Consider the following 23403-nt stretch of genomic DNA (forward strand, 5'->3'; position numbering starts at 1 on the left):
GTTCAAATTCAGTTCCAAGTTGACCAAGATGACTGTGGAAGGTCAAACCCAGAAACCTTCTGCATGGGATCTGGCACAAGGTGCTTATTTTTTTAAGTTTTTTGTTTAGCCTAATCTGCTTTCTAAGCCTCGTTCTGATCATAGCCTGATTGCGTGAGTCTAAACAAAGGTTCCCAGAAAGGCTTGCGGGACTTACAATGTTGCAGGGAGGGGGAGCGTTGTCAAGGCCTTGGTGAATAGGAAGACCTCTGTTTTCACAGGTTGGCTGAGCTTTGCAGAATGTTGCAGCAGTTCGGCATATCGGTGGGGGAGCAATAGTAGACAGGACAGGTAGCCAGGGTGTTGGAGTCGACTTAAGGGTTCCTGCGATGCAGCACATCACTGTATTTAGCTGGGTATCCACAAGTCGTGTGTGGCTGCATCTGCTCCATACCAGTGCACAATATTCAGCTACTGAAAATACAAGTGCTATTGCAGATGTTTACAATGCTGATACACCCCAGGTTGTACCTGCTAGTTTCTGGATTATGTTGGCTCCTGTTTTTATCTTTCCAGCTACCTTCTCAAGATGATCGTGGAAGGAGAGGGTGCGGTCGAGTTTCACTCTGAGATATGTTGGAGTGTAATCGTGTTGCACATTTTTACCACAGAAAGCAACTTTCAGTGCAGTTTTGGCACTCTTATCATCAAGATGAAATGCGCTTACTATTGTTTTTCCAGGGTTTGGTTTGAGCCTTCGTTTCTGGAAATATTGTTCCATATTTTGGAGGCCCTCAGTGAATGCTTTTTCAATGTCATGGAGGTTTGATGCTTGGATTGCCATGGCAAGATCATCTGCCTATCCAAATTTTCATGATTTAGTTGAAGGCATGTCACTTATGTAAATATTAAAAAGGGTTGGCACAAGTACAGAGCCTTGTGGTAGTCCGTCGTTTATGATACGGGCTACCACATCGCACATCACTCAGCGATCTCCCAGTCATCAGAGCAGCAACTCAACAAATTATTACACTTTCACCAGCTGAAGATCTGGTTTATGGACATAAATCTTTCTATCTTACATATTTATAGAGTACTCATTTTTATAGCATCTCAGTGGTACGTATACCTTTCTGACTGACTGCTTTTATAGATGTAGGCATAATGGAAGGGGAGGGTGAGAGACAGCTGTGGTCTGAGCACAGACCTGGAAATTGGGAATTCCTTACCATTCCCTTCCTGAAACAGATGTTGGAAAAGTCACTGAATTACTTTTCCTCCGTTTTCCCGTCTGTAACAGTGGTAAGGAGTAACCATATATATCACATGGTGGTTGTAGAAATTAATGCTTGTAAAACACTCTGAAGGTATAAAATGCTGCATCAGTGCGAGGTACCATTATTACCCTGTACACTTTATTTATTTTGCAATTTATAATATGGGCCAAATGCTACATCTCTGAGCATGTCTAGAAGAAGTGAAATAAAGAAAACAAGATATTGACCAACATCAACTAATTTGATATCAATTTCAACTAGATGCAAAGGTGTGATTTTTACTTCTCTGTTTCCTTCCTTTTCTCAGTGCAATAAAGCCTGACAGAGGAGACTTTCTGGGAACTTATTGCTCTTCTGAGGCAGTCAATGCTCACTTTATATTCAGCCTTGTGTTTTCAGGCACTGGAGTTAGACAGCCTTTCCCCAGAATTGCACTTCCCTGTCTTCCTGTATTATGGCTTAAATCAATGGCCAGCGAGGTGTTACTTGAGACATGACCTTCACCTTTGAATTTGTTTTTCTTCAGTCCAGTTAATATCTAGGGTGTTGATGGTTATAAGGAAATTCCAGACACATGAGGGGTGAGGGGGATTCTCCTCTTACTCAAACTGGTGCAAATCAAGAGTAATTCCACTGAAGCCAAAGGAGCTATATTGGTCAGAAACTACTGTGAGAGAAGCATGCCCATTAAACTTCACATGGTGTTTTATAGAAAGAAAAGGAGTACTTGTGGCACCTTAGATGTCCGATGAAGTGAGCTATAGCTCATGAAAGCTTATGCTTAAATAAATTTGTTAATCTCTAAGGTGCCACAAGTCCTCCTTTTCTTTTTGCGGATACAGACTAACATGGCTGCTACTCTGAAATGGTCTTTTATGGTATTGCTAATACTTGCACAGGCATTAGTAGCATACAGGGCCTGATCCAACGCACAGTGGGCATTGGATCTGCCCCTAGAAGTGGAATGGAGAAAAAAGGGGTACATAGAAAACTTACCTTATTCACACCCTTACCAACAGAGTTGAGCCAGGTTAACCCCCAGTGTAGACAGCAGGAGGTAAACAGAAGAATTCTTCCATTGATGCAGCTACCACCTCTTGGGGAGGTGCATTACCTATGATGACAGGAGAACCCTTCCCGTTGCTGTAGTAAACATCTACACTAAAGCACTCAGGTAGAGGCATTTGGACCATGCCACTGCTCTATTGCGTTCTCACATTTTCTTGCAGATGGGCTTAAATTGTGTTTGACTGGACACCAAGGAGAGAGAGTCGTGTTGTTACAACTTAATGGTTTTTTAACATATTTTCTTAAGTCAGTGTTGTAGGTGTAGAAATAAAGCTGCTTTGTTCAGATTCTGCCTTACATATCTTCAAACAAAAGAACCATAGTTTCCTAATCTATAACATAGAGACTGTGCTCGTATTTTTACAGGAAATACCAGTCTCTTATACTGTCTCAAAAAGAAATCCACTTTTCATCAAGATCCATTAAAATCTTGCATTTTGGGATTTACAATCTTTGTGTGAAAAACAGATTTCAGAAATGTAGCATTTCCTCATATTAGGACCTTGGTATTTTCCCTAGAAATAAGTCACATTTTTATACATGAATGAATATTACATCATTTATCCTTGTAAATTAATAAAATCCTAATCAATCTACTATATATAGTACACATGCTCGCTTATATTGTATGGAGATTAATGCAGTGTTACACTGAGGTCCAAAGCTATGTCTCTGATCTGGTTGCAAATCTAAGGGAAATTACCTGTTGAATGACACGTGGCATGACCTTTAAATCCAAATGCTCCAGGAAGAGTTCACGTCTGTCTGCTCATGCATTGAGAAGACCCAGAATATACAGGATAGATTCAGTATGTTCTCAAATATATTTTAACAATCAGTGATAATCTGGATAGGACATACTGAACTTTATCTCAAATTCCTTGATATAAGTAGTGTATTCTATGGTATGTTCTGTAGCTAGCCACAGAAGATGATTCATGCTTGGAAATATCAACTCCTGGCACCAAATAATATTTTCCTTTTTCTTCTTTTTAAATATCTTTGGTATTGAAGGAGCTTGTCTTACACAGACTCCTGCAACAGGGGAGTAACTGAAAAGACATCTTGCACAGAGAGTAAAAAGGAGTGCAATTAGATCAACTCCAAAGTCAGTATTTTAAAAAATTCCCCAGGCTCATGAATAAAGAGCAGATACAGTCTAAGAGACTCAGTTCTGTATTTTCAGGGACAGGATTTGATCCTGGTTTTTTTTTTCTCTAAAATTAAGCACAGATGGATGTCCTAGTGTGTAAACTATGAAAGGCAGAAATCCTCTTATCTCCACTTGCTTGTTCTTGTTTGTTTTTTTTTTCCCCAGAACATTGTACTTTATTCCAATCCTGTTTCTTTAAAGCTCTGATGCTGCAGCCTGTAAAAGTGATGCCTGCTCAGCAGTCTCGGTAGTAATGAAGGGGTTTCACGGAAAACGCCTAAGCCCAGCTCATTTGGCAGCAAGGGAATCTCGCTGTTGGATCTGTTCCTACTTCAAGAAGATGTTTCCTCAGTCATGTTTTTGTGAACATACAGCTAAACAATCTGGGCTGCAAATGCAAAGAGAATAGTGGCATGATTTATGGAGAAAGTGATTTCCAAGGTTTGATCCGCACAAGTTTCCTTACATTATATTGGAAAGGATATTCTATATGCAACTCAACTGGAAAGTCACATTTTAATAAATATTTTGGTAAGACCAAGAGAGTGTGAAATCCTGCCTGAGTGTGAGGAGGATCTCCCCTCTGCTAGTAGAAAATATGATAATGCTCAATTCATGGAGGCTGGATTGCCTTATGGTTAAGGTACAGGATGAGACTTGAGGACTTGGATTCAAAAAAGACCTTGCTCTTCCATAAATGCCTCATTGGCAAGTCACTATGATTTTTCAGAGATGTTGAAGTTGATGGAAACAGCAGATGTTCAACAACTTTGAAAACCAAGCCATAAACTTTTTTGTGCCTCATTTTTTGCAGCTCTCTAAAAGGTGATGGTATAGAGCTAAATGATCTGAAGTTTATAAAGCACTTTGAGATCCTTAGTTGGAAGGTGTTATAGAAGTGTGAAGTTTTGTTTGGTGCTCAGATATTCCGGTGATGCAAACATTAGAAATGCATAAAGATTTCATATATATGGCTGCTAACATTTTTGCTGTAGTCTCACAATAGCAAAACTTAAAGGAAAAAAGTCACGATATGATTTATTTTTTCTTGACTGGGGAGGAAATACAACGGGGGAGCAAGAACTAGCTAGTAAATAATGTTCACCCCAAGGACTGTATAGGTTACCTATGGCAATCACATGGGTAAACCCTGCACAGATCTTTGCAGAAGAGAGGTTAAGGCTAAAAATGAGAGAGACCAAAAGTCTGCCCTTTTAATGAGAAGCCATTCCAGAGATCCTAAAATATACTTAGAAGCAGAAATGTTAAGCCCTGAGGATGAATGCTGGTTTGTTATAAGATTTCTATTCCTCCCCCAGAATTGCTCAATGTAAAATTCACGTGACATTTTGGCCCTCTGTACTAGGAAAAAAAATAAATAACCCCCCCAAAAAACAAAAAACCCAATGTTTAAAACAGTTGTGAAACATGGTTGTGGTCCAGCTGTGTTTGGAATATCTTCTTGTGGATTTTTTTTTTTTTTTTAGAAGTTCTAACTATGTGAAGGATTTTTTTTTTTTTTTTTAAATCCTGGTTCAATAGAGACTTGGCTGCCAGGGGCTGCAAAAAAAATGCACTACTTAAGTTGGATGTGAAACATATTTCTGATTCTTGGCTGTATTTGCGGCTTCTAACACCTCTGCTGTAGGCGGATGCACTGGGTGGGAGGTGACTGTGGAACTATGCCAGTGTGTCTAGCTCTTTTTGGGTTCCCCTATTGCATTTCCTGGTGCTGTATGATCTCTGAATTTGAAGAGGCTTCTACTGTGTGTACACTGATGTGTACAGATGTCTGGAAAAAAATCTCTGATTTCAGATATTACTTTTTCATGTAAGACATTTCTCTGTAATCCCAGATGAGAAAGATGGGCTGGTGAGTAACTGGGCTCTGCCTGGACATGCCTGCCTCATTCTCTGTGGGTTTGTGCAGAAGTTAAGAAATTCCTAAGTAAACTTTACCTTTGATTCCCCAGTGATGCTCCTCCGTGCTGAGGCAACACCTCTCTTTAAATGAGCTATGACTCAGCAACTTGCCACTTGGACTCCTTGCTCTGCTTTCACATGCAGCAGGGAAACAATGCACTGATAGATTTGGGTGCCCAATGTCCGTCTCGGCTCGGCACCGGCTCAGAGTGATACTTCGGTGTCAGGCCATAGAGGATCAGCAGCAGCGAATGTGAGCCATGTCAGCTGTTACTTCAATTAAACACAATGCATGCAAACTACCTTGAGATGATGGGGAAAGTTTATGCTTGAGTCAGCAAAGCCAAGGTACTTCAGAGTCGAGTGGAGTTAAAATGAACCTGGACTGGAACACTGCAGCTAAACCCAACCCACAAACCTTGGGGAAATGCAGATTTGAGTCTTAACCCAAAAACTGGGCACCCCCACTTCCCCCGCCAGCTTTCATAAACCCTGTCAACACTGCAGAGATCTGCACGCTGCTGCTGTTTTGGCTAGTACAGTGCTCCCATGTGGCCAAGTGCTGAGATTTTGTCTTCCATGTGTTTTAAGGCTTGCTTAATTATTGGAGGGTGAGTGATCCATTGGTAGACCACTTGACTTATTGTCGGGTACCCTAACCTCAGCACAGCCACTGATTTTGCCATGTGGCCTTGGGCATGTAACTTAACCTATCTGTGCCTCAGTTTCCCCATTTTAGAATAGGAATGATGATGTTTACCAGCATTTGTAAAATGCTTTCATATCTACAGCTAAAAAACTTAATATGGGGGTCTCTAGGTGCTACTCAGCACAAATGATAAAGAATAATAGCAGTAAGTAGTGAGTACTCTTTAAAAAGAAAAGGGTTTTACAGACATTGATCCATATATGTGTATAAAATGTCACCTTTTGGAAACTGGACTATAATTTGCCTAAATAAAAACCAGCAGATGCAGATTTTTGTATTAAAATAAGTAACTTCAAGGCAACAACAAAAGTATAGAAACATATTTTCCTGGGGGAAAAGCTCACCTCTTGGGAGGAAAGGTGAGAGGGAATCTACTTCATATTAACAAAGTCTGATGCATTGAGGATTATCGGCCCAATTCTGTACCTACTAAATGAATGGATTTTTGCTATTGAGATCACTGGGAGCAGAATTGGGCCCTGCTGCTGGATTCTGTCATGTTTTTTGAACTGCAATTCAAATTTCTGATGGGGTTTCCTTCTTTTCTTATAAATATTGCAGTTGGCAGCTTCTCCAGAAATGAATGCCAGACAGATTTAGGACCAGATCCTACTTCCAAGGCTTCATAGGGTAAACGAGTCATAAAGTTTCATAGTAATCTCTGGGAATTCCTTTTTGGGTGGTTGCTACTCAATAGCTGGAGTTTTGATTTCAGCATTCTTTCTGTTGGCTTTCTATGTTGGGTGGAGACTCTCTGTCTCTAGCCAACTCTTGTTTGTTTGAACTAGGAGTTCAGCATGGAATCATCTTGACAAATACATTAATTCAGTACAATGATTAAACTCATTAGGTTACAAATGTAAGTGGTAGTGGGTGGGTGTATGTTCTGCTTCTTAGCATCTTCCCAATGACTGGAAGCGTCTATCTGCTGAGCTTGGGTTTGATTTTCAATTCTGTTATGAATAATACTCAATTCTGCTGCAGGTAGCATCTTTCCCAGTTCTCGTAAATGGATTTCATGCTATCACAGTGGGATTGGAGTGTGTGTATGATTTTTATGATTCAGTTCCTATAGTAATGTTTGTTCATTTATTATTTAACATTTGTATACAGTGACTTTATCCTGGAGAAGAGATGGAGACTGCCAGGAAACAATGCCCCTGTGACCAAGTCGGTCCTGGGTTACGTGCATATATACCCTTTACTTGGTGCATGGTGCTTTACAGAGAATGAAGATATGGGGCTTGATTCCTAAATCCATTCAATGGAGTTGCACAGAGTGGGATATTGGGCCCATGGTCCCTATCCCAATGGACTTCCAATCTGGGTATATTTGTCAGCTCTCTTAAATTTGAGGGTGGTTTTTTTTTGTTTTGTTTTGTTTTTTTCCTTCCCCGAGTGTCACAATAAATTTTGCTTCTCTCCACTTCAGTGTTTCCCCTTCTAGAGAGACTGGTCCACCATAGATCTATTCTTGCCTGGCCCTATTCTCAAGGGAAATGCCTCAGGGAATCCTGTCTTACAGCACTGCCACCCCCAAGCATTCAAACACCACAAATCAGGCCTTTCAAAATCACGAGTGAGGGGAAAAAATAAATGTGCCGTTCTCTATTTGCTTTCTGGCTTTTGATCCTTTGGTCATATTTTAATTCTTTTCTGTGCAACCATGAGGGCTACTAATTTATTGTAATAAATTAAAAATACAAAACAAAGATTATCTCCTAATCCCATGACTCCAGGAGCTAGGTCTTTAAGAAAAACATCAACTATCATGAGATTTGTGATAAAATTGCAAGAGACAGCGACATTGCTCTACTGATACAAATATGCATCATGCGAAGAGCGTCGTACATGTTAAAGGGCCCAGTTCTGCCCTCAGAAACACTCCCACACTCCTGTTAACTTCAAGTGGCATTGGGCAAGTATAATTAAGGGTGGACGTTAGCCCAAACATGGTTGTTATTGTGGTGACTTGTCACAACATCACCCTTTATGTCCACTCTTTTGAGATTGAAGTCCTAGCTCTGCTGAAATCAATGGCAAAACTCCCACTGTCTTTAACAGATCCAGGGTTTCTCCTTTAATGGCTCCAACAAGTCTGTTCTGTGGCTGGCTGCTGAGATTCCCCAAGCATGGGAATTTTAGGAGGTGATATGCTTAGGCAATACTTGCCCTTTGATCTCTTTGCACCTGCTCTTACATCAACATCTGGGTGAACCCGAACTTAGTAAATGGAGGGAATTCTTCAAGACTCTGAGAGACCTACCTAATTTGCATATAAATCTAAATACTATTTAATGTTGGAAATAGGGTAACTGTATGCATTTATCTGCTTGAACCTGCATCATCCCTGATGGATGAAACTGCTTGTTGTTTGAGTTCTCTGGCAATAAAAGGCAGTCATTACTAAACTTTGTCCTCCCTCTGTGGTGACGGGGGAGGATGACCCTTGGCTATGTTTTAGGACTTGGTAGGTTGCAATTTATTTATGTCTTCAGATTTATCACATGGACACTCTGAGGCCCTTCTTCTGCTCAGGGTGTCTATGCCAGAAATTAACATCGCAACATAAATAAAGGACTGCTCATAAATATATCTACCTCAGCCCCCTCTTCCCCTTCCCTCCCCCCTTCCTCAGAAGCACTGGAGAAAAGAGGAAAAAAAGACAGGCTTTGACTTGTGCCTGAAAAGTTAACAAATGTGGGGAAGTGATGGAGGGAACGTGCTCCAAAACTGAGGACCCATCGGAGAGAAGGCTGTCATTTACACTGATGGAGTTCCAACTTGAACAGCCTTGCTGATCACTGCATCAGTATGGAAGCTGTGGGAGAGGTGTCTCTCAAGCATCAAGATCCCAAACAGTTTAGGGCTTTATAGCTAAAAACCAACCCTCTGAATTTCAGCTAGAAGCTTATTGGGAGCCAGTGCAGATCATGTAGCACTGGCCTAATATGTTTCCAATATGCAACTCCCCTTATTAAGCAGGCTGCTGCATTCAGTACCAACTGCAGCTTCTGAGTGGTCCCAAGGTATACTTCTCTATAGATCACATTACACCAGTCTATATGTGAGGTGTCAAAGGTATGCGTAATCAAGTCAAGGCCCACATTGGAAGAGATGGTCGCACTTGTTTTGCCAGGCACATATGGGGGGAAAGTGCTGGTGGCCACAACCACCACCTGGACTCCATGACAAGTCCAAGACCCATCGGCACGCTCCAGCTGTGCCCTGTCTTACTAATGGTGGACATGCTCCTTTAATGAGGGGTGGGGCTATACCTTCTGTCCACTCTTCCATTTGCTTCTCATAGCCAACAACATCCGAGTCTTGCCAGGACTGAATCACAGCCAGCCAGCTCTCATCCAAACCACAAATTAATCCAAGCACTGGATAGTTAAATTAATTGCTCTGGCTGGGTCAGGTACGATGGAGACATCGAGCTGAATGCTGTGTGCATGCTGCAGCCTATGTAACCACTCTAGCCACCGGGTAGAGCAAAAGAGGTAGCAGTATGGATCCCTGCGGGCCCCAGAGCAGAGGAGCAATTGTCCACGACTACCCTTTGGGTTATCGGGGAGGGATAGCTCGGTGGTTTGAGCCTTGGCCTGCTAAACCCAGGGTTGTGAGCTCAATGCTTGAGGGGGCCATTTAGGGATCTAGGGCAAAATTGGGGATTGGTCCTGCTTTGAGCAGGGGGTTGGACTAGATGACCTCCTGAGGTCCCTTCCAGCCCTGATATTCTATGATCTCAATAGACTGGAATAGAGCCACTCAAGAGCAGCTTAGTTCACCCTGCTAGGGTCTACAATTGAATCACATGGTCAGTGGTGCCTAAGGCTGCTGACAGATCTAAAAGAATCCATGTAGCCCACTTTGTGCAATCCTACAGTGAGCCTTGCAGAAAGATAGAAACTTGGAACCTAATAAAATAGGTATCTCTAATATAATGCAGATGGGACCGAAAGCAAGACATTTTTCTGGATAACATGATCACAGTTGTTACTGCATTTTGCATCTGAACAGTGACTTTTGTAATCAAAAAAACTTTTGAATGTTTTAGAGACAGGGAGATTTAGTCTGAGTTCTATAGTCCAGCTGTGTCACTGACATGCTTACTGTGTCTGAGTTTGGGCAAGTTGCTTAACCTCTGCACCTCAGCTTCCCAGTTTGAATACTGGGGAAAATGGGAATATTAATACTTCTCTTTGTAGTGTCATTTGATTAGTGACCCCACAAAAGCCCCATATTAGTGGTAAGATTAAATGGTACCTTTCTTTTTAGCGCAATGTAGCGTGGTAATGGAGAGATCCAGTACAAATACGACTGTCTTAAAAGGACATTGTCAGGTAATCCTTTTCTAAGGGGTTGGTTAGATACTTTAAACTCCAAGCAAATTCTGTTAATATGCAAAAGTAAACTTTTGGGGTGAGTTTACAGTAGTTGCATGGGATTTCATCATCATCATGGTAGTGTCCAAAGCAGCTTGTTGGAATAGAGATGTTTTACACTGAGGCAGCATAATGCCTATTTTTGCAGTATAGATAGTGTGTCTGAAAGGGTCCCCTACTTCTTAACTGCTGAAAAGTGGCTTTCCTTTAATTTTTTTTTTTTTATTGCTGTTTCAAAGCTCTTGACACTGTTTTCTGTCTGCCTTTCTCTGATAAAAACCACCGTTATCTCCTCAGGGCTTCTTCACATCCTAATTACAATGGAGTCCCTCATTAGCCCTGTAGGGAGACAGAGTCAAACAACATATGGTATTTTTCACTTAGGATGCTTTGCTTACCAAAAGTTGGAGAGAGACAGGAAAAGGGGGAGTTAACTTTTCATAACCATTTATGGAACAAGCTCTGCCCTCCTTGGACCCAGTTCAGCAGAGACTGTGGGCCTCAGATCAGGAACTTTATCTGGCTAGTAATTGCATCGGCATGCTGGCTTTCTTGTGTATGTGTGTGGGCATTTGGGGAGCAGGATTCTAAGCTGCAGAACCTTTGTGCTGGCATTCACATGTGAGTATGAATTAAACATCTCTCACTTGAAGGACCATGGCTGGATTCTACAATTGCCTGAAAAGTAAAAAGTAAGTGACATTCTAACCTTTCCCCCTCTACCTTTTCTAAAGTTAGTTGATTCTAGTGGATACTTTAAAATTCTGTCTCTGATTATAATGATTAAGAACTATAGCACCAAATAAAATTACTATCCCTAAAAAGATTTTTGTCCCATTACATTGAAAGAAGAGAGAAATCTTTCTTCCAGATTTCCTAAATTGGTTGTACAATCATGAATAAAAATAAGAAACACAGAAAAATGCACACTAGTTTAAAAGAGCTGCATTAATTCAGCTAGTCATAGTATTAGATGCTACTTAAGAAATTCATGTGCACAGCTTTTGAACATAAAGGCTGAAAGTGTTTTTCATTTTGCTCTCCATTGTCCAATTGTCCTTTGATTTTATTTAAAATATATAATTTTGGTTGCTATACTGTCATGGTCTGTGGAGCCAGCTGTGAAGGGAGAATAAAATTGAACACTGTATGCTTATATTTGTGCTTGAGACAACTATGGAGACACCTTGGTTTTCCATTGATACTCTCCCTGCTACGGAATAGAACAAAATATTCTGTTTGTAAAAAGCTATGCAGTGGTTTTGAGACTGATATTTTAAGTGAGCAGACTGTAGAGGGCTCTCTGCTTATAATACAGTACAAGATTTACTGGAAGGAAAATAGCAGTAAAAGGCTAACAAAGTTACATCTTGAAGTTTAAGATATAAACTCATGATCCTTCTGTCATGCAGCGTTGTAAAATATGTGAGTGAAATCCTGCTAATGGGAAAACTCCCATTGAGTTCAATAAGGCCAGGATTTCACCCTCTGTTCCCCCCACCCTTCCTCAGATTATATACTTCAGTCCAGGAGCCTGTTGCATTGATTCCTTTGATGGAGACTCAGACATTCAAAGGGCACCCAACTCCATTGTATTTCAGCTAGGGTTTCCATTGGATTTTAACTCCCTTAGGCACCTCTGAATATCTCAGCCAGAATCTATAAAAAGGTTTTAAATATTTAGAAGAGAAAGTAATACTCACACAAAGAGAGAGAATGTGCCAATTGCTAACAAAATAAGCCAAGAGGGAGACTTGGTGAGGAGGTAGATGTTTCCACTTGCATTTGTGAGAAAGCCACCTCATGCCTTAAATTAGGAACCCAAGAAAATGATTTTTCAAGGCAAATATAATTGTTTACTTCCATTCTCAAAACACCACTCCCCATACTTAGGCTAGCCAGTGATTTTTGTTTAATTTCTGCTCAAACACTTTTCTTAGGAATCATTCAGCATCCAGTGTGACTGAGGCAAAAATGGATCCTGTAATCTGGGAGAACATTTGTAAATAAATAAATAAATAAAAAATTGCCAGATGAGGCTTCAGTGAAATAGGTTTTGATTACGTCTGTAATCTCTATCTCATTGAATCTCTATCTTTGTAATGTGGAATAATGGACTGTTTGCATTTGTTTCCTTAAAAAATCCTGGCTTTCTTTATTTTCGGTGCTGCACTGGGTTTATGTTTTGACTCCATTTCATAAACTGTCATCTTAGTCTTGTGATCAGTTCCTGGGTGGATTAGTGCAATTATTAGCACTTTGCAATCTTCACTTCTGATGTTCATATTCTACTTTGATCTTGACTATTGCCAGTTAAAACTATTATTTAAAAAATCCCATTGTGATACAGTTTGGAGCACAAGGTTAAGTTTTTATGTGGATTGTTAGGAATTTGACCTTAAGGGCTTGTCTACATGGGGCAATTGAGCAGAATAGCTATTGCTGTTAGGAACAATATATATAGCTCCCCATGTGTCCCCCGGGCAGATACTCTACTTCAGAATAAAAGTCTGTCCTGGAACAGAATGTCTACACTGGGAGTTATGCTGGAATAGCAATTGTGGAATAGTTTATCTTAGTCTTTACAGCTCTACCTCCAGTTCTGTGCTTATTTACATCTATCCCAATGCAGTGACTTGCACAATTACTGCACCTCCTTCCCCAATAGTTAGACTGAATGCACCAACACGTACGTGTGCGTGTATTTCTAGTGGGATTTGTAAAATGCTGTCAGAGTATCTATGATGAAGAATGACCATTATATATTCAGAATTCTACTACCTCCAGCTGGGATAAGGGCTATTTAAAGGTAACTTTCTAGAACCACTCGAAAGCTATGTTGCCTGAGTGGCCTAGTTAGAACCAGATGAACCAAAATCTTATCTTCTCCAGGTCTCCTTATCACTATAAGAGGATTTTTGAATCATGCTGACATAGACCAATTCATAAAAAAACACAGTTGGAGATATCTGGGAGTCTCGTTAGCGATGGAATGATATATTGAGATGATTCTTGTTTAATTCCGTTGGAGCAGACCACTTCTCCCCACATTATTTTCAGCACTGTAGCCCCTTGGAATCCTATAGCGTGAGGTACTGTACAAACACAGAGACACAGACAGTTCCTGCCCTGAAGAGTTTACAAGCTAAGAGCACAGAGTAGGGCACTGGCAGAACTGGGAACCGAACTGGGGTCTCATGAGACCAAGAGCATTGCCCTGTCCACTGAATCATACTAGAATTGCTGATGTGTTGCCCTGATTATAAAGACTCCTGGAGCCATGACTATTCCTGAATGCGTTCTGTTAGACTATCTTTGTTACCATCTTATTGAGTGCATATAATACTGTAATGAGGTTGGACAGCGGGAGAGGAAGAAGATGGCAGGTTAAAATCTTTTATTGCTGAGTGCTATATCTGAAAAGCCATGGTAAAGTCCACAGTAATGAGCTTGAAAATGAGTCAGAAGCCTCTTATGTTTTTGAGGCCAAACCCAAGGACACACCGTGCCTGTTTGATGGGACTCTTAGGAACGTTTTTCCCAGCGTTTTGAGTTCCCATGATGTGTCAGTCCTGGGAATTTGACAAAACTGCAGAGCTCTACTTCACGTACATTTACAATGTACATGATGAGGAATTTGCTTTGAGTAAAGCAAGCCAATAAATGAGATGTGTGGAACTTTAATATTTGTTAGCATGCAAGTAACTCCTGAGCCATGGCAAACAGCCTCCCTAAATGTAAACCTTCACACAGATACTGCTCAGTAATCAATCCATGCACTGTGCAAGGCAATGGGCCAGATTCATTCCTGGCATAATTCCATTTACTTCACTGGAATTAAGCCATGGATAAATCTAAAGTATCAATTCTATTTGGGGTCCTGCTCCTGATCTTACAAACTCCACATGGAATCCTCACTCCTGTTCTGACCCCTTTAGGTTGGGGAAAAGGGCCAGAGCAGCATAAAGAGGCCCTGAAAGGCCTGGATGTGTATCTGGAAGGATCCTCCTAGGGCAGGTGCTGTGGTAGATAGCAATAAGGCTGCTTCCTCCTGAGGATCCCCTTGCAAGTCCCGGAGTACATGGTGTGGAGGAGCAGGGGGAGAGGTGTGACTCGGAGCTGCAGTACACAGCACTGCAGATATTCAGAGCAGCACTATAGCCCATAGAACACCCCCAAGAGGCTCCTGCAACTGAGGCCGGGTCTACGCTTACTGAGCAGCAAACCAGGGTGCAAACCTACAGCACACTGCAGTCATGTCCCCTGTCAACACTCTCACAGCCCTGTAGTAGTGTCCATACAGAACGTTGCTGCACGTGAGCTGGTGCGCTGCAGATTCACGTCCTGGTGTTCTGAGCAGTAACGCATCATGTGGACCAGCCCTTAGATCATGGGAATTTTGACACTTGACTTCAGTAGGGTTAGGATTTCGCCCAGTTTTCTCCTGAATATCCATGTGATATGGCAGTTTTCAACTGCAACCGGAGGAAATGTCAGGTAATTTCGCTTTATCTGGATAGTGATTTACTGCTGAACAATGCCCAGCATTACTAATATTTGCAAAGAAAGTGAAGTGTGTGCACCCCTCCCAGAGTCACGGTGGTTTACTACACACTCACATGATACTGTGACTGGCCGGATGCCATATAATCTAAGCAGATTTTTAGTAACCTAAGAGAAGTACTTGGTAAAAAATCAATTGCTCGCAGCCGTTCTAACAATGAAGTATTAGGTCAGCTAATACATTATGGCTCAAAAGAGTTTGTAAAGAATACTCTTGCTGCCAAAGCCTGTCTCACTCTTAAAAGTCTTGATGTAACTCAAGTAGCTTCATTCTCCCTGCAGAGCTGGCCAGCAAGAATTAGAGTTTGCAGGGAAAACACCCATTCTGCTGAGTTCAGCAGTCTGAAGAGTTCAAAAGGTAAAAATGTGCAGCTTCCCACCAGAAATAAACTGTGAAACTGGTTCAAGAAAGTGTGATTGCAGCTGGCAATTAAGCCCAACAGCCGGCACCTTGCTGGAAAGCAGCGTGGCTGGGGCCCAAGGTCAGGGAATGGAAATTCTTGACAATCGGGGAAGGGGAGACAACAGCCATTTATTGCAAATATTCACCATAATATATTGTAAGCAGTGAGGGTCTTTTTACACCGCAGGATAGAGAAATCTTTTAAAATAAAGACCATCCGGAATAGTTGGCTCCCATTATTCCTGTGTGAAATCCAGAAGCCTGGGTTCACTGGGATCCATGAAAACTTTATGCTTGGACTCATTTGGCATGGCCCTGAGTTCCTTGTTAGTGTAAACCATGCACCTCCTGGGTGTGGGGCTCTGTCCCATTGTGTGGCACCGAGACCACTTAAAGAAAGATTCATGAGTTTTCTCTACAGACTTAGCTAACAGCCATATTTAGCTCATGCAGTAGAGGCTCATGCACTATGCTCTGGAGGTCCCAGGTTCAATCCCGCCACCAATGACCGGGGTCTGTTGGCGTTCCATTATCACGAACTCCACCAACAAAGGATGAAATCCCTGCCCCATGGAAGTTAATGGTGGCTTAGCCACTGACTTCTTTGGGGCCAGGATTTCACCCATAGTGTGTATTATTATGCTATTGGTTTATGCCTGAGGAGTACTGTTAGAATCTCATGCTTTCAAGCACCAAAGAAGTGCCTCGTCATCAGTAGCTGAGAACTGCATGGACTTATTGCTATCGTTAGACTCTGGCTCTTTAATTTTATTCATTATTTTAAAAATCATTTTTGCAGTTATTTATGTAGTGTATTCCTTACTACAAAAAGTAGTTCCTAGTAACAGAATGCCACAGTCCACTCCTGAGGAACATTTTGAGGAAGTGATTCCTCAAAAGCAGGAGTTGATGTGGATGGGAAATGGGTAAGTGGGTTGGGCTGGCTGGTGGGTTTGTACTCCGTGCAGATGTGAGGGAGGAGGGGTTCCCTCTGAAGAGAGGATATAGGGTGTGGGCTGAGTGTTCTTTACGCAGGAAATGTAATATGAAGGAACCACATTGGCACAATGTGGTCCAAATAACTGTTCACTAGCTGTACACAACATGCAAGGCTTAGTTTTACTTACTTACACACACACACACACACACACACACACACAGCTGGTCTGGCACATTTCTAAGCATGGAACACAGAAAGCTCAAACTGTTTAAAGGGATACTACCCAATTCCTCAAAAAGAAAAGGAGGACTTGTGGCACCTGAGAGACCAACAAATTTATCTGAGCATAAGCTTTCATGAGCTACAACTCACTTCGTTGGATGCATGCAGGGGAAACTACAGTGGGGAGATTTATATACATAGAGAACATGAAACAATGGGTGTTACCATACACACTGTAACAAGAGTGATCAGGTAAGGTGAGCTATTACCAGCAGGAGAGCGGGGGTTGGGGGGAAACCTTTTGTAGTGATGATCAAGGTGGGCCATTTCCACCAGTTGACAAGAATGTCTGAGGAACAGTTGGGGGTGGGGTGGGGTGGGGGGGAATAAACATGGGGAAATAGTTTTACTTTGTGTAATGACACATCCACTCCCAGTCTCTATTCAAGCCTAAGTTAATCGTATCCGGTTTGCAAATTAATTCCAATTCAGCAGTCTCTCCTTGGAGTCTGTTTTTGAAGTTTTTTTTGTTGAAGAATTGCCACTTTTAGGTTTGTAATTGAGTGACCAAGGAGATTGAAGTGTTCTCCGACTGGTTCTTGAATGTTATAATTCTTGACGTCTGATTTGTGTCCATTTATTCTTTTACGTAGAGACTGTCCAGTTTGACCAATGTACATGGCGGAGGGGCATTGCTGGCACATGATGGCATATATCACATTGGTGGATGTGCAGGTGAACGAGCCTCTGATAGTGTGGCTGATGTGATTAGGCCCTATGATGATGTCCCCTAAATAGATATGCGGACAAAGTTGGCAACGGGCTTTGTTGCAAGGATAGGTTCCTGGGTTAGTGGTTGTGTTGTGTGCTGTATGGTTGCTGGTGAGTATTTGCTTCAGGTTGGGCGTCTGTCTGTAAGCAAGGACTGGCCTGTCTCCCGAGATCTGTGAGACTGATGGGTCGTCCTTCAGGATAGGTTGTAGATCCTTGATGATGCGTTGGAGAGGTTTTAGTTGCGGGCTGAAGGTGACGGCTAGTGGCGTTCTGTTATTTTCTTTGTTAGGCCTGTCCTGTAGTAGGTGACTTCTGGGAACTCTTCTGGCTCTGTCAATCTGTTTCTTCACTTCAGCAGGTGGGTATTGTAGCTGTAAGAATGCTTGATAGAGATCTTGTAGGTGTTTGTTTCTGAGGGGTTGGAGCAAATGCGGTTGTATTGTAGAGCTTGGCTGTAGACAATGCATCGTGTGGTGTGGTCTGGATGAAAGCTGGAGGCATTTAGGTAGGCATAGCGGTCAGTAGGCTTCCGGCATAGGGTGGTGTTTATGTGACCATCGCTTATGAGCACTGTAGTGTCCAGGAAGTGGATTCCAATATACTGGCAGTTCCAATATACTACTACACCTCCCCCCACACACACTTTACCCCCTTCCCACTAGGGTGCCTTACTGAAGTAGTGCTCCCCCATCAACATTTCCACATACGCTGAACATAAAAGCCCTAAGGATTGGTTGTATATGTCTCAATGAGGAGACCCCAGCTGTGCACAACCTCCAAAAGGCCCAGCTGACTGAACAGAATGGGGCTTTCACAATCCGTGTTCCCAGCAATACTCTTTACTGGAATTAAAGTACATATGCTGATGAACTTTGCATGGTCTTTCTGACGTTCATTTGAATGGGTAATGAGATGCAGTAACACACCACAACCCCTAGCACGGATTGGAAACACATTTTACCAAATGTCATAGTTGGAGCCTTATGGTTTTTGCAAATCTGAAATAACACAAAATAAAATGAAAAACTTCACCCAGCAGCAGTGGCTCCTGCTGCTCCTGTTCCAGAGGGCTGGGCCCAGTTCCCCACTCTGGGCATTGCAACTTGAAGTACAAGGGTGCAGCACTCCTGACTCAAATTTCCCCATCAGGATAGAGGGGCAGCTGGGCCAGACCTTAGCAGCACTGCAACTGCATTCTCCAGGTCGCAACACAGGGAGCAGAGAGCCTGGCCCAGGCCTGCAGGACAGGACCTGCCACTGCAAGGTGAGTGCAGAGCAGGCTTGCTTTGCAGCCCCCTGCTCCTGCCAGGGGCAGGACCTGATCCCCCAACAAATCCCATGGATAAGATAGATAAAATGAAATAACATGAAATTCATCCAAAATAAAAATAAAAATAAAAAGAATTTCACGGGGCTCTCATCCTAGTTGTATTATCTTATAATACTTTCCTCCAAAGGATCCAAAGTACATTAAAAACCATTATGAGCAATCTCTTAATCCACTTCTCTTCTGTCTTCTGCAAAGGCAGCATCCAGGTAATAATGCAAACACCCCTTCGCAACAATTTTGGACCCTTAGAGTAATGCAGTAGCCCACTGAAAGTGCAGGAGAATTGAGGAAGGCAGAATAAACTTGCCCAAACTGGATTTTGGGCCAGGACACGAGGGTTAACACCCACACTCTTGTACTCTTGGAAGGCACCATGAAATCTTTAGTGACCACATTAAATGTGGACCAGTTAAGTGCGCTTAATTATAGTATATTATAGAAATACTTTCTGAGCTGGCATGTGGAACTTTCAGCCAAGTATTTCAAGTTGCTTCTAACGCACTATATTTGTCTTTGAAAATTGGCAGTTTGTTCTGAGCATCAGGGAACGTTACTATTCAAGTAACTAAATTATAGCATATTTAGCATTATAAACTATATGTCTAGTAGTACTGAAAACTCAAAGGCCAGAGATATGAACCAATACCCAACCCGGGATTTACAGAACATGGTCACATTTGGCCCAGGGCTGGGATTCCTTATGGCACCAAGCTCAGGCCTGCTACAATGAGACTCTGCTAAATGAGAATGATTAGCTAGAAGCCTTTTAGGAAGGGGAACTGTATAAAGAAATTCAGGCTGCATATACTCACCCCACTAAAAAGAAACATTGTTACTGAGATGAAACAGAATTGTTGACAATACAAATCATGAGCTTGACTGTGCAAACAATTACGAGTGGGCATTGTACCATTGGGACTACTCACAGTAATGAGCTCTTTGCCTGGTACATAAGTGTTTACAGAACCAGGCCTTGTTGTCTTATATAAGTATTAAACGAAAGTGCATGGGATAAGAGGGAAAGTCCTTTCCTAGATCAGTAACGGGTAAAAAGTTAAGAAATAAAGGGAAGGAATAAGTGGTCAGTTTTCAGAATGAGATAGGTAAATAGCGGTGTCACCCAAGGATCCATACTGGGACCAGTGCTGTTCGACATATTCAATATGATTAGCTACAGTTGGTACCAGACATACCATTTAAAAAAAAATTAGATCATTGATTTATGTTAGTTATTTCATCCCATTTGGATCATCCTACCATAGAAAGTTCAGTTGTTAATCTAATGCAGGTAATGAATCACTCCATATCTCCTAATTTTTATTCTGTTTCCCCCTTATTTCTGTGGATGGTATTTGTTTTTGCAGATATATTTATTGGCTGCCGTCACAAACCTTCTAACTGGGTATTTGTTGTTGTTCCATTTCAGCAAGTAAGAACATTTTCCTAACGTAATACAAATGGGAATTTGGGGGCGACACAACTGAAATAATTCTTTCCCCATTTTTTAAAAATCAAACAGAACCCTTTAAGGTAGACACAACCCCAAAAGATGTGAAGGTGATTCCCTGTACCGTGGCACTCTTTCTAGCATTTTAAATGTGAATTCTGTGTTTTATCTTATTTTAGAAGACTGAGAAGTGAAAATATTTAATCATAGTTTTCATTGTGGCGTCTTTGTTGAGGGAAACTTGTATTCCTTAAAGGGTGTGTCTACGCTACAGTCAGAGGTGTGCTTACATCTTGAGTAGGTATACCCATACTAGCTTTAATCTAGCTAGCACAGCTAAAAATAGCAGTGACGATACTGTGGCATGGATTAGCAATGTGAGTACGTATCCAGGGCTCGTCCAGCCTGTGCCAGGGTTCCTTGCGCCACATCTTCGCTGCCATTTTTAGCTCTGCAAGCTAGATTAAAGCTATCATGGGTACACCTTCCCAAGCTGCAATCACATGAGCTCCAGTTGCAGTGTAGACAAACCTAAAGTATCTGGCTTTGTATCCTTCCAACCATCTGGAGAGATTTGCCGGTAATTTCCTTGTCATACATAGAGCCCCCAAGAGATTAAAATCTCCAATATGATGATCTAGACTTGGCTTTCAAAGTTGAAACCTTGCTACAGCTGCTTACAGCAAAATGTTTATTGGGTCCGATTTGCACTTCAAATGCAGGACTTAATTGAATTGGTGTAGTGGGACCTAGAGCCAAATGCCACCCAGCTGTCTCTGATACCAGAGTGAATCTATCACAGGGGGGAAAGGAAAAACAGTCCCCCTGGCATAATATGGGGGAAGCTGTCATTCTGAAAGTTGGTGCTCAGAGTAGTATTGTAAGAAAATAGTTAAGCAGAAGATGCACAAAGCTCTATCTGATATTGGACAACCTTTCAATTCTGAATCAAATCCCTTCCAGTTCACATTTCAAGGCTGGTAAAACAATAATCAAGGAGTTTTACTAAATAAAATATTAGAAACAAATTAATTGCAGGCCTGTTGGCTCTTCCCAGCTCTTATCTTATTTTATTTTCATTAATTATTGTTATTGGTGTAGCACCTAGTAATGGACCAGGGCCTTACTGTGCTAAGCAGCGTACAAACACACACAAATACAGTCACTTACAGTTTTATCTGATTTTGCCTTTGCTATTTACAAACTCTAAGCAGTGATTGCTGATTTATTATATTTGCAATCAAGATAGCACCAGCACTTCAGTTTTTCCAGAATGATCTAGATTAGAAAACAGAGGCATGATCTACACAGAACTTTTATGCTAGTTAGGAGGGTTTTTTTGTTTTAACCTAATAGTTATACTGATACAAGCCCTAGTATGGAGGGCCAGTATAGTTAAAGCAGTATAATGTTTGGGGGTAGACAAGCCATGAGTTAGCTTTGGCATGAATGGTTAAGGAACAAAGAGGGTGCTCCAACTTACAGTTTTTGTTGGGGCTGTTTCTTTTGGCCTTGTAACTCCAGAAGTCTGGTGCTAATTAAGTGAATCATGCTCTTTGACTCTTATTCATAAAGAATTCACTAATGCTTATTCATTCTGAGAAATATGTGGCTATGTGTTTGCCAGACAACATATGTATAACTCTCGTCCAACTGTGGAGTTCTTGAGTCACACAGTCACTCAGATTCAAGTGGGATGTGTTTTGAGAAATATGTAGCTCTAAGGAAAAGGCTCATGCTGCCCTTGGTGTAATTCTGTTTACCATCAAACTACCGTATATAACTGGAGCAACATGTCAGTGGCTAGAAACCTGATTGGGATGTGGAGTGATTTTGCTGATTCACTTTGGCAACCAGACGAGGTTGCTTCTGTTAGTTACAAAAGGGGTTAAAATATCTTCCTTTGAGCTAGAGAGAAATTGAGAATGGTGGGTGGGTGTCCTGGTTGGTTTTCATGCGGTTGCTTGGACAGCATAGAGGTGGGTATCCTGGAGGAAAAAGTCCTAGAAACAGCCAAGCTCAGGGGGGAAAAACGTCTGAGGTTTATGATTTATGTTTGTTAACAAGGTGAAATTCAGAAAGTGGGGAAGTCTTTGCATCACACTCAAGATATCTGTGAACAGGCGATGCTGTCATTCCACCCACAGGTCCTACCTTCCCTCACTGGAGTCCCCTGGGCTGCTTGATAGATGAATAGGGATGGCTTGTGGGCTACTGCATCCTTCCAGTTAGTGGCCTGGTTATTGTCATGAAGTGGTGTCACTATGGGTTTCAGCAAACACCATTGCTGCCTTCAGCTTTGGGCTTTTGCCAGCAGGATTCTTAATTGGCTACTCCTCTCCGGAGTAACAGCATTGGGTGTAGCTGTGTAAATACAGAGAAGACGTTACAATTCTCTTTTCTGTGTACTGCACCTTTAAATGACTTTCTAAAAGATGTGCTCTTCTTGAGCTGCAATTTAAGGGTTCGATACAGGAATTACTGGATGCATTTCTATGGCTTGCATTATGGAGGAGCTCAGATGAGATGATTCTGATAGTCCATTCTGCTTTTATAATCTATGTAAGGAGTTTGCCTGCCTGTCTGCTGGGGTGGCAATCCTCTGAGTAACAGAGAGAGTGTGTGTGTGCACGGGCACGTGTGCTCGCTCTCTCTCGTGACAAGGGCCGTATAAGTACCTAGATAGACTTTCTTTCATTGGTAGGAAACAAATCTCCCAGGATGAAAGTACATGCTTGTCTTTTTTTGCTTACAAGCAAAAAAGACACAGGACATTTTATGCAGCCCTATTCCTCATTTTGTTTCAGTCTGGTTGGTTTTGAGTTAGTGGATAAGACTAAAAGCATGGCTGATCAGTCACTAGGCCATCTGACTAGCTTGATCTTAAAGCTAACTTCCACCCACTTGCAGGGCATGACAGGCTATGTGCCATCATTATAGTGAAGTTTACTCCCTATCGCTACTACGTGGCCTGAGTGTTTGACATCATATGGATGTGTGTGACCTCAGACACCCGTTTAAATCCAATTGGAGCTAATTCCCTGAGGCTTACATTGGCCAGGCTCTGGGGGACTTGTTCACACTAGCAAGGGTATAAAAGGCAGACAGCAGGAAAACGAAGCCAGAGCTCATTGAGTAATCACCAGGATTAAAAATACCTGCCTCCATTCACATCAGCAGTTTGAATTAAATCTTGTGTGCACCCCCAGTAGATCAAGAAGGGGAAA

The 23403-nt window shown here is 41.8% G+C and overlaps 1 protein-coding gene across 3 annotated transcripts in view; it reads left to right on the top strand.

The window, feature by feature from the left end:
- KIAA1210 (KIAA1210 ortholog) overlaps positions 1 to 23403 on the top strand; it is an 89926-nt gene that overhangs the window by 11974 nt on the left and 54549 nt on the right. Inside the window, exon 1 of one of the 3 annotated variants that reach the window (XM_048864609.2) lies at positions 10980 to 11189. The exons of 1 other annotated variant lie outside the window; for it this stretch is intronic. In XM_048864609.2, the coding sequence (XP_048720566.2) occupies positions 11155 to 11189 (35 nt within the window). In that variant the 5' untranslated portion in view covers positions 10980 to 11154. Of the gene's footprint in view, positions 1 to 10979; positions 11190 to 23403 lie in introns of those variants that run through there. One more of the 3 variants, XM_048864608.2, reaches the window with a different exon arrangement.

Source organism: Caretta caretta, chromosome 9 (assembly GCF_965140235.1).
Source record: "Caretta caretta isolate rCarCar2 chromosome 9, rCarCar1.hap1, whole genome shotgun sequence".
Classification (NCBI taxonomy): Eukaryota; Metazoa; Chordata; order Testudines; family Cheloniidae; genus Caretta; species Caretta caretta.